The sequence below is a fragment of the Nanorana parkeri genome, unplaced genomic scaffold (genome assembly GCF_000935625.1).
Source record: "Nanorana parkeri isolate BGI_ZX_2015 unplaced genomic scaffold, ASM93562v1 scaffold257, whole genome shotgun sequence".
NCBI classification, from domain to species: Eukaryota; Metazoa; Chordata; class Amphibia; order Anura; family Dicroglossidae; genus Nanorana; species Nanorana parkeri.
In genome coordinates this window covers 919,687-933,931 of record NW_017306525.1, presented here as the reverse complement: position 1 = coordinate 933,931, position 14,245 = coordinate 919,687, and the positions used below count along the sequence as shown (strand labels likewise).

At 39.0% G+C, this 14,245-nt stretch overlaps 1 protein-coding gene across 1 annotated transcript in view; it reads left to right on the top strand.

Annotated features, from left to right (window-relative positions):
- The window catches only part of VEZF1 (vascular endothelial zinc finger 1), a 24,689-nt gene extending 10,777 nt beyond the window's left edge, over window positions 1-13,912 (top strand). The window contains exons 3-8 of the mRNA XM_018556886.1: window positions 204-925; window positions 4,798-4,861; window positions 5,958-6,144; window positions 10,470-10,520; window positions 12,794-12,847; window positions 13,036-13,912. Of these exons, the coding sequence (XP_018412388.1) occupies window positions 204-925; window positions 4,798-4,861; window positions 5,958-6,144; window positions 10,470-10,520; window positions 12,794-12,847; window positions 13,036-13,466 (1,509 nt within the window). The 3' untranslated portion in view covers window positions 13,467-13,912. The remainder of the gene's footprint in view (window positions 1-203; window positions 926-4,797; window positions 4,862-5,957; window positions 6,145-10,469; window positions 10,521-12,793; window positions 12,848-13,035) is intronic.
- The last annotated feature ends 333 nt before the right edge of the window (window positions 13,913-14,245 follow it).

Genomic DNA, 14,245 nt, shown 5'->3' with positions numbered 1-14,245 from the left:
GGGGGGGGTGGCTTTTTTTTTAAGTTGACAAACAAGATCAACCTTGTTTTCTGTAGACAGTGCATTTCTCTGCAAATAGTTGTAGCTGCAGTTAAACTCACCTGATAATATATTGTCTCCAATTTGGCTACAGATTTGACATTATTGCAGCATTAAAATATTTGTAGAAATGTTTCTAAATTCAGCTTTTTCCCCCCCCCCAGGCTCATGAGGCTTCACACCACCACCATCACCACCACCATCATCACCAACAACAGGCTGCTCAAAACAGCTTGCTGCCACTGTTGGGAGCGCCAGTTGATCCTCCTGATCAAAAACCTATGTTACCTTTACCAATAACTCAAAAACCTCATCCTCCTCCAGAACCTTTAAAAGAACCTGTTGTAGTAAAGAAAGAAAAATCGAAAACCTCCTTTGTGTGCACCTATTGCAGCAAAGCATTTAGGGACAGTTACCATTTGAGGCGCCATGAATCTTGCCACACAGGAATAAAGTTAGTGTCACGGCCAAAGAAAACACAGACTGCGCCGGTTGTGCCACTCATATCAACTATCGCTGGAGACAATAATAGAACATCCTTGGTTTCAACAATTGCAGGGATACTGTCTACTGTTACAACATCGTCTTCAACTACAATTCCTAGTGCAAGCACTAGCATCCCAACGATGCCAGTCCCTCAGCCTGTGAAGAAGCCTAGCAAACCTGTTAAGAAAAACCATGCCTGTGAAATGTGTGGAAAGGCCTTCAGGGATGTTTATCATTTAAATAGGCACAAGCTTTCGCATTCAGATGAGAAACCCTTTGAATGTCCAGTCTGCAATCAACGTTTTAAAAGAAAAGACCGCATGACCTATCATGTAAGATCGCATGAAGGAGGAATTACCAAGCCCTATACGTGTAGTGTTTGTGGGAAAGGATTTTCAAGGTATGTCACTTTTACCTTCTTCATACTAGAAAAGTCATGCTGTAGTTAGTCTAATCCTGGACATGTGTAAAAATGTGTGATGGCACATTGGAGGTGACAGGTTCTCTTTCAGGTGATATTAGGAGTCCATTAGACCTCTAGTGTCACCTTTCCATTTTAATAGTTTTACGCGGGGAATGTAAATACAGCAGGCAGTGTCTTGGAGCAATAGCCATCCTGCTATTGCACCTGCCCACTGTCTGCTGTGAATCAGGGACCTGATGAAGAAAGTTGGGGGAATACAGAGTCACTGGCTCACAGCAGTCTCTGCTCCCCGCTGGGTGCCAGCTGCAGTGTTCTGTGTCACCTCCGATCCCTGCTGTTTCTGCTGATAAAGCCTGCTATATGCTGGCTTTTGGGTCACTGGAGGACACTGTAGGAGTGCTCGAGTGACCCTAAAGAGAACTATGGGCAAAAAAGGTTGCCATATAGTTCTCCTTTTAATTTTGGCTACAAAATAAAATAAAAAACACTTTCAAATATTTCCTGAAAAAAGAGACCGTGTAGATTGAAAAGATGGTGGTTGTAATTTTCTATGATGCAGAATATTACTTTAGTCGATATTTTAGTGACTTCAATGAATTTTAGTGCATACAAGCACAATATAATTCCCAATTATTTTTTTACAAAATAAAGGATGGGATTGTGTTGAGTAAATGGATACCAAATATATTAAACCTGAAAACTGCACGCTTCTGCGAATAGCAAAACCCTTATGAAAACAAAAAGCATGAGTCCACATCCACCCAAATAACTTTTACTAAATAGCCAGGAGTCTGCTGCTGCAGCAGCCATGAGCCTGTTTTGACCCATTAGGGACCTTGGCCATATGGGATACACCCAAGGCCTTAAATCAGGGATGTCCAAACTCTGGCCCTCCAGCTGTGGTGAAGCTACAAATCCCATGATGTCTGGGGCTGTGAGAATCTTGCAAAGCCTCATGGGATTCATAGTTCCACCACAGCTGGAGGGCCAAAGTTTGGACATCCCTGACCTAAATGGTTGAGGGGTATAACTTAATCAAACAGTAAATCTTAAAATAAGTGCACGTGTATCTTCCTGGTGCTTGTTTTAAGTGAGTTATTGATTCACCACCAGTGAATGTTTGGTTAAGTACATGCACTGCTTTATAAATATGCCCCTGAGTGTTAATGCATACTATACTGGTGCAAGGAATGGTGTTCTGTAATTTTTACATAGGGGGCAATACCCTAGAGAATCTTTTGCTCTCTGTGTGCAACTAAATGCTTTCTGACTTTTTTGTCAAGAGGGAGCATCTGCAGGCCTTTCTCTGAGGGCTTGCTTACACCAAATGCGGAGCAGATGCAGAGAAGTTACAGAACGCATCAAAAATGCATCCAATGTATTCCAATTGTATTTTGGGCTCTAGTTTGCACCATAGCGTTCAGTTCCAGAGCATGTAGAAAAACTGCAGCATACCCCATTTCTTTTTCTGCTCTGGAACGCACCAAAACGCCCTGGAACACAATGAAAGCCCATTTTATGCTTTTTTTTTTAAAACTGCCGGAATGTGGACAAAAAGCGGCAAAACACACTGCGTGTGCAGAAACTCATGCAGATCTGGTTTGCATTTGGTGTGAACAAGACCTGAAAGTTTGGGATAGGTGCACAATTTCGTGTTGCGGGTTATGCGTGTTTGTATTATGAATGTCACCCTAACACACATGAATTACACAACACACAGTGATGCACTGCGCACCTTTTGTATTAGGGATGTTCAGCTACCAAGTACTGTATTCGGTACAAGTACAGATACTTTTCCAGCTCCAAGACTAGACTAGAGAAAAACTCAAAAGTTAGGAGGCAGCTGTCATTTGTAAGGAGCATACAGAGCTCCTGGGATTTGTACATCCCTGTTTTTATATATATATATATATAGATAGATAGATAGATAGATAGATCTATATCTAGATAGATAGATAGATCTATATCTAGATAGATAGATAGATAGATAGATAGATCTATATCTAGATAGATAGATAGATCTATATCTAGATAGATAGATAGATAGATAGATCTATATCTAGATAGATAGATAGATCTATATCTAGGTATATTATGCATTATGCACCGATACCATTTTTACAAGTACTGATACTTGCCCAAGTACTCAGATACAAGTACTGATGCATTTTAATTGTCATGTGACAGTTTTTCTAAAACAATACAGACTAATGATTTCAGGAAGGTGGTGGAGCACCAGAGCCAGGTCCCAGCTGCAACCCTGGTAAAATGCTTTGTATGTTTTTGTACTTTAGGAAGCCTATTTAAATTGGTTGACTTAACACATTGCAAATAACATGGATGGGTTAACACACTAAAAACATGTAAATGAGCCCTTAGGTTAGCAACACAACTATAGCCTTTGGCTTGCAAGTGGACACCAGACATGGATACCTGCTGTTAACAATTTAGCAACTGAGATGTTCGCTAGTCTAACAAGACAATCCAAATGGCCGTGTGCACAAATAACACCCTGCTATTGGCAGATGCACATTTCATTTTTTAAGAATGTTTAATTGCAGATATTAAGACTTTTTTTTGTGTGTGTGTTGTGGATCGGTTAGGTTAAATCCACTCTTATGTGGAATAATACTACCCAAGGAACTTGAGTTTTTTGGGGGCTTTTTTCAAGTTGCTCAGTCCCTGAAATACTTAGGAGTTTGTCAGCCTACCAGAACGTATCATTTAACCTACTTGTGTTACTGCAGAAGTTTAAAAGTACTGGCTCTGGTTCAGGCTACCACTTTCTGTAACAGAACAAAATGACTTGGATGCTGAAATTGCTGTACTTCCTAAACCATTCTTTATGCTGAAACCCCAAAACTTTAAGGCCTTGTTCACACTGAGCGCGTTCCAGGAGCAGAGCAGTTACAGACCAGATCAAAACTGCGTCCAATGTATTCCAATGGTACTTTGGGCTCCAGTTCACACCGCAGCGTTCAGTTTTCAGAGCATGTAAAAAAAACTGCAGCAAGCCCTATTTTTCCTGCTCTGGAACGCATGCAAACTCATCAAAAACACATGCAAACGCACTAAAAGCCCATTATAAACTAAAAAAAATTTGTTTTTTTTTACCAAAAAGGGCCCGGAACGCATCAAAAAACGCGGCACAACCCACTGCACTGCGTGTGCAGAAACTCATGCAGATCTGGTCTGCATTTGGTGTGAACAAGGGCGAAACCTTTTAAGCAAGCTAGAATGTTTAGAAATGCTTCAGTGCCAAAATAACCTGGGGGGGGGGGGTCATTCTAATGTCTGGGTTGGTTTTATTGCTTCCCAACTACAACAATTGGCCAGATAGAAATCCAGTAGTCATTCCCCATACGTTTAAAATTTAAATTTTTGGCTACAGAAACTGCTTAGGTACATAGGGTTAGGCAGCAACATTTTTGCCTCCTTTTTTATATTAAGATTTTTTTCTTCTAGCAAGATTTTGCTGATGGTGCAGATCCAATGAAACTCATATTGCAGGTTTTTGGATTGGCTGATCCTTGGCATAGCCCTGGAAGGCCGTACCCGGAGCTCCCTGTGGAGACTATATATGCTTTTAACAAGTGAACAAGTTTAACAAAAATACTTGAATCAAACACATTTATCAGTATTGTTTCTTCTATACGGTGACTGCAAGTTCATACTAGTAAATCAAATATCTTTTGTGGTGTGTTTTTTTTTTTTTTTAAACTAAATATAGTGCATCATCACTAAGGTCTTACAACCTATTGTCTTTTTATTTTTTTTTACTTTGCTATTAATGTAATTTCTTTTCTATTCTTTTTACATGTATTTTTTTGTTTGTTTTCCCCTGACAGACCCGATCATTTAAGCTGTCATGTGAAGCATGTGCATTCTACCGAAAGACCTTTCAAATGCCAAGTAAGAACAGAATTTTGTTATCTCCACTGTTGTACAGTTATGCTGAAAACATATAAATGCCTCTGTTTCGCACCAAATTCTATGTATGATTTTATTCACAACTTATCTTCTGCTGATGACTGTGGACAGTGGGTACAGGAAGTGTTTATGTAAAATCGATTCGCTTGGTGATGGTGATCTTGAAATGAGATGGGTATGAATTTTTTAACACCACTCATGTTAATGAGGGTAAAGCACACAAGCAGCATTTGACCACAGAGGCGATCGCGCAGTTTTATGTGCTTAAAATAAATACCAATTGCACAAGTGTGGTACATGAGCAGGTGTGCTTGCATTATTAGTTTTTGTGGAGGGGAGTCTTGTATATACAGTACCTATTGTTATTTGGAATGTGAAGCATGCAGAGCACATAATATACAAATAAAAATGTATGATAAAACTTTTTTTTATTCCTTGAAATGTATTAATGTGGTTTGGGTAAGTATTTGTTGCGAAGCGGAAATACAACCGCTGATCCCTTAAAGCCGAGGAAGGTTCCAGCATAGCCTTTATTTGTATTGCAGTTGCTGTGGTGGTGCGTTCGTGATCAACTATGTTACCAGCCATTTGAGGGCTTGAGAGCTAAAAATAAGCATGCTGGCAACCTTGACAGTTGGCCTTAAAAGTAACTGTTTTAGGATGTATTAAATTAATAAAGAGGTATATAATAAAATAACATGATGAAAATTGGGGTTGCACATTTAAGCGTGTTGCAAGGCAGTTTGTAACATTTTAATTTTTTTTCTTCAAAGTAGTACTTGCCAACTACTGTGTTTTTAACTTTACAGGCATTGCAGCTACAGTTGCATATGCTGACCTATGTGAATTTGTTGATGGCAGGCGCATAATTATTATTATTTTTTTTTATCCCACTGCAAATACCATAGGTAAACATTGAAATACACTGAAATAAAGCTTTGTCAATAATGCATTATTCATCGTAGTAGGAACTAGTATTAACTTGTTTATTCCACAAGTTTGTCAACATTTTAATTTGTCAACTGTGCAAAAAAAAAAAGCTTGAGTCACTAAAAGTTGTCAAATTCTTCTCTTTCAGACCTGTACTGCTGCCTTTGCTACCAAAGACAGACTTCGGACACACATGGTGCGCCATGAAGGAAAGGTGTCTTGTAATATATGTGGCAAACTTCTTAGTGCAGCTTACATTACGAGTCACCTAAAGACGCATGGTCAAAGCCAAAGTATTAATTGTAATACCTGTAAGCAAGGTAAAAAGTTTCAAGGTAAATATCTTCAATTCTGGTATACTTTATTCTGCATACTTATGGTCAGCATTGTTTAACCGATTCATGTGTTTGGCACACTGAGGATACTCTTGAGGAATATTTGATTTACCTGCCCTTTAAGGGTAGGCTTCTTTTTGTTTCAGCCCTTGATGATGTAATTTCCTATGCCGTGTGCGTGGTGTGTGTGCGCTGTCAGATTTTGGGATGGGCCAGAGAACCTGATTTTTTTTTTTTATCTACTACAGTAGTGCATTGTAGACTGTCTATGTCCCATTCAAGCCATAGCTCTTGATGCTTGATGTCCTCTCTCATCTGCTCAACCCTCTGCTTGAAGCTACAACCCCCTTTGGGGGCTGCTTGTTCTTCTGCTGGGTCCCTTGATTGTTTACCGCCACATAGATTGGATTCACAGGCATCCCCTTGTAGCTTCCAAGCTAGACCCTTGAATTCTGACAGCTTCTTTGGTTGACATGTTGGGTATTACTGCACCCCATTGTGATATTCCCTTGGCTTTTTCGGTTCCCCGCACCCTATACTTGGGAATACTATCAATAAATCTTGCAGTTCTCTATTAGGAAGGACAACACTCAAGGATCAGCAACACTCAAGGATCAGCATATGCCCCTGTGCAAGATTTAATGCGGAAAACCACACCAAGCCTTACTCCTCTTTACGGGAGAGACCTTTTCATGATCGTTGGTTACTCCCCTCATGGTGCTCCACTCTCTTCAATCCCTCTCTTTAGGGATCTCATGATCTGCAAGGTTCATGGGGGATCAGTTCCCACTACTCCTTTGAAATGAAAAGTATAGCAAAATTATATTGGGCTTTTAAGGTATACAATACATCATTCAAGTCTAGGTTACATGTAAAAAGCTAAAAATACAATCTTTATTACTATACTATACTATACTCTTATTACTATATAGAGGTAAAATCTCATATACAAATCAGTTCAAATCGTTTAAAGCATACTCCAATGAGAACCTCGATATTATAGCATATTCCAAGAACTCCGGTACATATAAAACATCCTATTTATATTTCTTATATCAAGTTGTTAATAGTCACACACAAGTCAAGGTCTCAGATTCATGCACGTTTCACGCTTAACTATAGGGTAGCTTCTCACTACTCCTTTACCTTGTAAGGACCATACTTTCCACTATCCTCCAGTTGTTTTTGAACTCTGGCGCATAGCACTTACCATTATGTCCACCCTAGTGCTTTTTTCCTGGCATACCCACTGTGAAACTCAGGAAAATCTTCACAGAAGAGGGTCAGTATCCCACTTGCTCGTACTTAATACTAAGCTGAGGGTTCTACAGTCTACAAAATTGTGAACCCTTGTCCCTTATCTCTTAGGGATTTATGGGATTGTTGGGGTATTCTGTGTAACATGGTCCCTCTTCACTTGCTGTAACTGTCAAATTTTTTTTTTTCATTTCTCCTTAAATTAGAGAATCTGGATTTTGGACAGGCACCAAACTGGTGCTTCAGATCAAGAGGTCACACTAACTTTTTGCTGGATTCTGGCCAGGGTGGGTATTATTCATTTCCCACATCCTGGGATTTTTATTTTTCTAATGCATGTATTCACTTGCTTACTCCTTGTGTCAGCTTTATTGAACAGTTTACTAATTTAGTGGGGGGATCCCTCCTCTGTTGGTCAATCCTTTAATCTAACCTTTGTTGGACCTAATCTGGAGGTTGTTATATCTTACCGGGAGACCTATTTCCGATGCTAGATGGTGTCCGATATTCGGATACAACACTGCTTTTTCTTTATCAAGTCAAAGTAATGGCTCCAGATCCAATGCATTTGATGTTCCTCACTTTGAAGAATGAGGTTTTGCACGAGTGTGCCTCCTCTCTTCTTGGAAGGAAGTGTCCATTGCTGGTAGTCCTGTGCTTCCCTGGAGGGCCAGTGGGCAAGTGACTGTTACTCTGCTACATAATTTTACCTATGTGGGATAGTATAAGTCCATAGGCCTTCTAGGACCTTGTTACTGAAAGATAGATTGTCTCTAAAGATTTGTAGTCTTCCGAAGTAATCTAACTTACTTTTCCTATTTAATATTCCTAGAGTTAGTTCTAAGATTTCTACCCCTAGCTCCTATGCAGAAGTATTATTATCCCTACAATCATATATTTCATAAAGGGTTAGGCAGGTTTGAGGTGGCTGTAACGTGTATTAAACACCCTTGGAGTCTTCCTTTTGCTCCTTGATGTTTTTGTATGCCAGGTTGCTTTTCGGTATATCCTTACTCTTGGCTACTCCATTTCTCCATTTTGCATATCTACTAAGAGGGCTCACATGCATGTCTCAAGAGATTACTTTTCTTTATAATGTGACATGCTTCTTATTATGGACCTCTGTCTTTGTATAGTGAAGGGTTCTACTTAAGCCCCTGGCTGTTGACAGGTTGGTCTAGACGTACCTAGTCTGTCCAAGCTTCCTTCCTGATAGTCAATATGCTAGGCTCAAGACTTTACTCTCGTAAACATTGCTATTTTGTTGACCACCTTAGCTGTGGGGTTTTTTTTCCCCTCCTATTCAAGTAGTTTGTTTGTTCCACCTGTGATGGTGGATGATTGGTTGTTCTCCACATCTTTTAATTGAGGCCCATCATTCTTCAAGTAGCATTTTTTTCCCCCTGGCAATTACCTGTACCTGGAGAGCTAGGTTGATCCTCTGTGTCCTCCACCTGGGTTATGGAAATGTTGTATTGGTTAGACCTGGTTTTTCTAACCTTCGGTCAGGTGTTGATCCCTTAAGAAAATCTTAATATATGATTTCCCCATCTGTTGGATCGCTCAACGTCTCTCGATCCCTACTATTATTGGTAGTAAGTGTAATCCATTTCATTCCCACCGGATGTACTGTTTCCAGACACATCCACATACAAGCTTAACAGTGGTGCATATTTTCAGCTTCAATTGTAGCTCAATTATGAATGTGCCTTCATGAGTCGTATAATCATCTTGTACGGTGCATGGGTGCTTATATTAAGCTTTGAGTGCGGTTATGGAATGTGTGTGCCATTTATTGTACAAGGTCTGAATAGTATACATCATTTCAGGCCTTCACAGATATATTTTTTTTTTTTTTCGTGGTTTCAGCCTTTTGTAACAGAAAATTCCAATTTCTGATTTTACATTTAAAAGTTATGGGTGTTTTTCTTTGTCACTGAGGCATTGAAGGAAATTGAGGGTAGAGTCACATTATATAGGTTGGGTCTATAAATTATGCTTAAAATGCTCTCTAAAGATATCCCAGAAAATACCTGTAAATCAATTCGCAACTCAGAGAAAAAGATGTTCCTACCACTTACTCTGCTTAAGTGGCTTGCTGTAGGACAAAACTCTAAGTATATCTCTGTGAACAAAATTCTGTTACCCACAGCAGTGTCCTTGGTATTGGATAACTCATGGGTCTCCTGGCAGTAGCATTCTGTCTGCCCATCACTGCATTGGACCTGGCTACAGATGAATTCAACATTACAAAGTAGGGATGCACTGATGTTTTTCTGTATCAAGTACCGATATTTTCTTTTTCTGTACTTGCTGATGTCGATACCGGAAGTCCCATTAAGGAAGCTTGGCAGTGTGTCATGGCTTGACACCCGACTTCTTGATTAGCCAGGAAGCAGTCTCTATGCTTCCTAGTCACCATTGGCATTGGTGTAATGACACGCCGCCTGGTTTCCTGATTGTTTGGGAAGCTGGCCAATCAGGAAGCCGGCGTCCTGATTGGCCGGGAATCCGGCTCCATGCTACTTCGTCACCATGGAGTCAGCTTCTCGGCCAATCGGGATGCTGGGCATTGTGTAATGACGCACCGCCCGGCTTCCTGATACCGGAAATTCGGGATAGGCATTGGGGGCATTTTGATGAATACTTGTCCAAATACTCCGTATCGGTACCGATACTAATATCTGTGCATCCCTATTGCTAAGTATGATGGGGCAGTAAGACCATGTAATTTAGTGTGGTTTTATAAGTTTGTAGTGGGGAAGAGAGCTGGAAATATACAGTATAAGTGAGTCATTGATGGCAGGTTACCTTTTTTTTTTTTTTCTTTAAAAGAATTAACATTTCTTTAAAAACAAAATTCCACTTAGTGAAAAGGGAACTTTAAAAACAAATGAAACTGTTTTATTACTCTTTAATATATGAATTATGTGAAGTCTTGCTATAACTTACACATTCTAGTAAATATGTTTGGTTTGCTTCACTTTTTTTTTGGTAGGTATGTAAATGCTAAAATGTCTGTCTTGCAGTTGCATGAAACAAAACCACATTTGTTATTTTTATTGTAGGTCAGCTTCATGAACTTCAAACTCCAGTTCATTGCAGAATTAAATATGAAGGTATTTGAATTTTTGCATACAATTATCTTCAGTTTTGTATAATAAACAGACCTTTATGAGATTCGTGCTTGCTATATACTTGAATAAATGTTCATACTACTTTATATGCTTTCCTGTTAAGCTGGCCATACGTTGCTTGAAATTTAGGCAATTCCTGTGTAACTTCAGTTCAAACGTCAGTTGAAAAATCGAAGGAGCTGGGCAGAAAAAAGTCAGCCAAACACGTGACTACAGCCAGTCTTCCTCAGTCACCGTTTGGGTATTCTGACAGCTGGGAGTGCCTGGCTGTCGGTATGCAATACCTGGCAGGGGAGATTAATCTATCCACACTTTTAAGCCTGAATGGGGGAATTGAGCAATTTCTCTTGTATAAATGTATGGCCTGATTTAGTTTTTAAAGGGCTATGTATGTTCCTGAAAGTATTGCTCCCTGTTACAGCTTTTGTTCAGGGGGCAATTTATCTGTGATTTGGATGCAATTAATCATTTAACTTCTTATCTGAGGTCTGATGGTTCAAGGAAAATACTGCCTTGTATGCAAACTAAGCATTCAAATCAGACCTTTTGTTTTCAAATGCGCCATTTGCTTTTAAACAACAGATTTGTCAATCACCTCATTGTTGCTCAACCCTGAAAATCCTTTCAAAGGCAGTCCATGTTCCTTACCCAGTGTAATTCTGAAGGCTAATTGTTCTGCCTCTCTGGAAAGAACAACAATTTCAGTTTGCTATCCTAGCAGCTGAAAAACTGGGCCGGGCAAAGTAACCATTTTATATTTTGATACATGCACTAGCTATCACTAAATTGGGTGTGAAGAACGATGCGCTGTATACATTTTAAAGTTTGCATATTTGGAGTAACCTTTTCTGATGGACATGGTGTTGCATAAGATAATAACCGAGCTCAGTGCTTCACTATGATGAGCTTTCATGTAGTTTTTATTTTAATGTAACATTCTAAAGATTTATATTACATTTTTCCCATTTGTAGTTGTGCAAATAGTTATGTATTTCACTCTTTCATAACAGAATTTTATCATTACTTTTTTTCTTTAGCCAAAGTGATGTTGTGTAGCTCACTGGTGCAGCTTTGATAATACTAATCCATACTAAGACTTCCTCAAAGGCCTCAAATACAATGTATAATATGTGTCTGCTTAAATGAAAATGCCTGTTTAACCCACCCTTTGTCATAACAAAGGACTCGATTTCTAGTGTATAAATTGCAGCAGAATGAATTGGATTTTAAAGTGACCTTTACACTCAAAAAATCAAATTCTACCAATTGTATGTATGATTAATAATAACAGACATGTCAGGTGTAAAATGCTGTGATTTGTAATACTTACACTTGCAGAGCATTCACTTCCTGCTTTGAAAGGGGAAAATGACTTAAGTTTACCAAAGCAAAGCACACTTGGATTACCTTGTCATCAGCAGAGCATTGCTGGGAAATCTCATCTGTAATCTCAGGAGAACTCGGGGAAAGGCAGTTTCCTCCCCTGAGATGATGTGCATGGTAACATATCTAGTCACATGTCTAGTCACATGTGGCAGAAATCCAGGAAGTAATATAACTAGTAATCTGCTCTTAGTAAACATGGCCACTGTCAGAAGAATGGGCAATAAAAAATAAATAACGTATGCAAAGAATACAAAGCCTGCAATTATCTAGAAGTATGTGTTTGTCATTACTAAACATTTCTAAAGGTGTCTTTGTTATTTTAAAGATATGAGTAAAGGTCCGCTTTAAGGTCCGCTTTAAGTGGAACACTAGGCAAACTGCAAATACACTGCTAATATATATGCATGTCAACTCTTTTACCTGACACATTTGTAATTCTGTTTGGCCAGTTTTCTAAGTCATACACCTTTTCTCTCTGCGGAATCGCTCACTTGTTCAGGTATACAGCTTTCTGGGTCAGCTCAATGTCTTTTGGACAGAGCGGGTGGTAATTTTGATTTATTCTACAGTGGGGCAATCTGGTGGTGGAGAGGGTGGACACTGCAAAGCTAAAATAAAGGTAGGGTTTAGTGTGGCAAGAAATGTGTAAATTGCAAGACTGACAACAGAGTTACAAATTTGGCAGGTAAAACTGTTAACATATATGTATTTCAAAAGTGTATTTGCTGTTGGTCGAAGTCCTACTTTAACGTCATTGTTCTAGGTCTAGGACATTTTCACAGTTTATAAATGGTGGTTTTTATGGTTTAAAAAACAAACAAACAACCTAATGTTGGGACTTTGATATATCACTTTTCCTCTTATTTCAGCTCCAGACTCCCTCTTTTGTGCTGTGGATCAGAATCATAGGACCTTTTCAATAGGTGATTTTATGTCTTCATACCAGTTGATACAGAAGAATTTACTTGGCACTGTAATAGCTGTCATAGGATTATTTTTTTTATTTAAAATTAAGTATATGTAGTCACACAACTATAAAGAAATGTATGAAAAGCATATTGTGTGTATTGCTTTTAAGTATCAGTAAGTAACATGGCTATTTTATTTTTAGACGCAAGTAACATGTGCCAAACGTCTTCTGCAGCCCAGACGTCAGTGACTCTTACTTCTCCCTTCAATATTACGTCCTCAGTAGCAGCATCAGGGACCCTTACAAACCCTGTAACGGTGGCAGCAGCCATGAGCATGAGAAGTCCAGTGAATGTCTCCAGCCCTGTCAATATCGCTTCTTCTATGAATCTTGGTCATCCAGTGACCATAACAACGCCGATTTCTATGACTTCACCTTTATCCTTAACATCTCCGGTTAATTTGCCTACTTCAGTCACTGGTCAGGTGAACATTGCACATCCAGTCACTATAACAAGCCCTATGAATCTGCCAACCTCAATGACTTTAGCGGCTCCCTTAAATATAGCTATGAGATCAGTGGAGAGTATGCCGTTCTTATCACAAGCTCTACCATCTACACCACCTTGGTAAAGGGAAAGCAAAAAAAATGCATAGATATATTTTCAAAGCAGTATTATGGGGTTGTTAGTAGTTGTTTAGCAGCAACTGACAGTCATGAATTTATAAAAGGCTTACAGCTATTTGTTGATGTTTGAACCTTGAGTTTTACTAATTTGAGCGGTTATTCTGCCTTCAGAATTGATCTGGACCGTACCCAGCTAAGGAGAAGGATGAAAGAAAAAAAAAAAAAGACTGAACATAGGCTAGATGACTGTTTTATTGACAGCATTTTTTTTAAAGATTTGTTTTTAGTATTTTACCCAGGTAACTCTTGTTTTAAATAACACTAGCAATGAATTCTTTCATTTTTATGCCAAAAATGTGCATATTTTTTTGTCACTACTATAATTGAGATACTAGGATAGGTGCTCCTCTGTGCTTCTTGACTGTTCAAAGTTTATGAAATGTGTAAAAACAAAGAAAAAAACCCCCAAAACAGATGTGTATTAGCAGTATGCATTTCATGGATTGCATTTTTATTTTCCAGCACTCTATCACAAAAATAAAGTGTCCCAATTCTGTCCTGTACAGCACATTATTTGTAATGTTGCATTCCCTCACTGATTAAGTACATATACATGCTCAGGATTTGTTCAGGCACATTGGCAAAGACTTAAAACATGTAGGTGAACAACTGTCTTGTCTTGCCTCTTGGTGCTCCAGAGGATCAGAATTGTCCATTGGAAACTGGAATCTGCTTTTGAGGTCTTTTCTGAGATATCCGAGTATATCGTGCAGCAGTCCTTTAA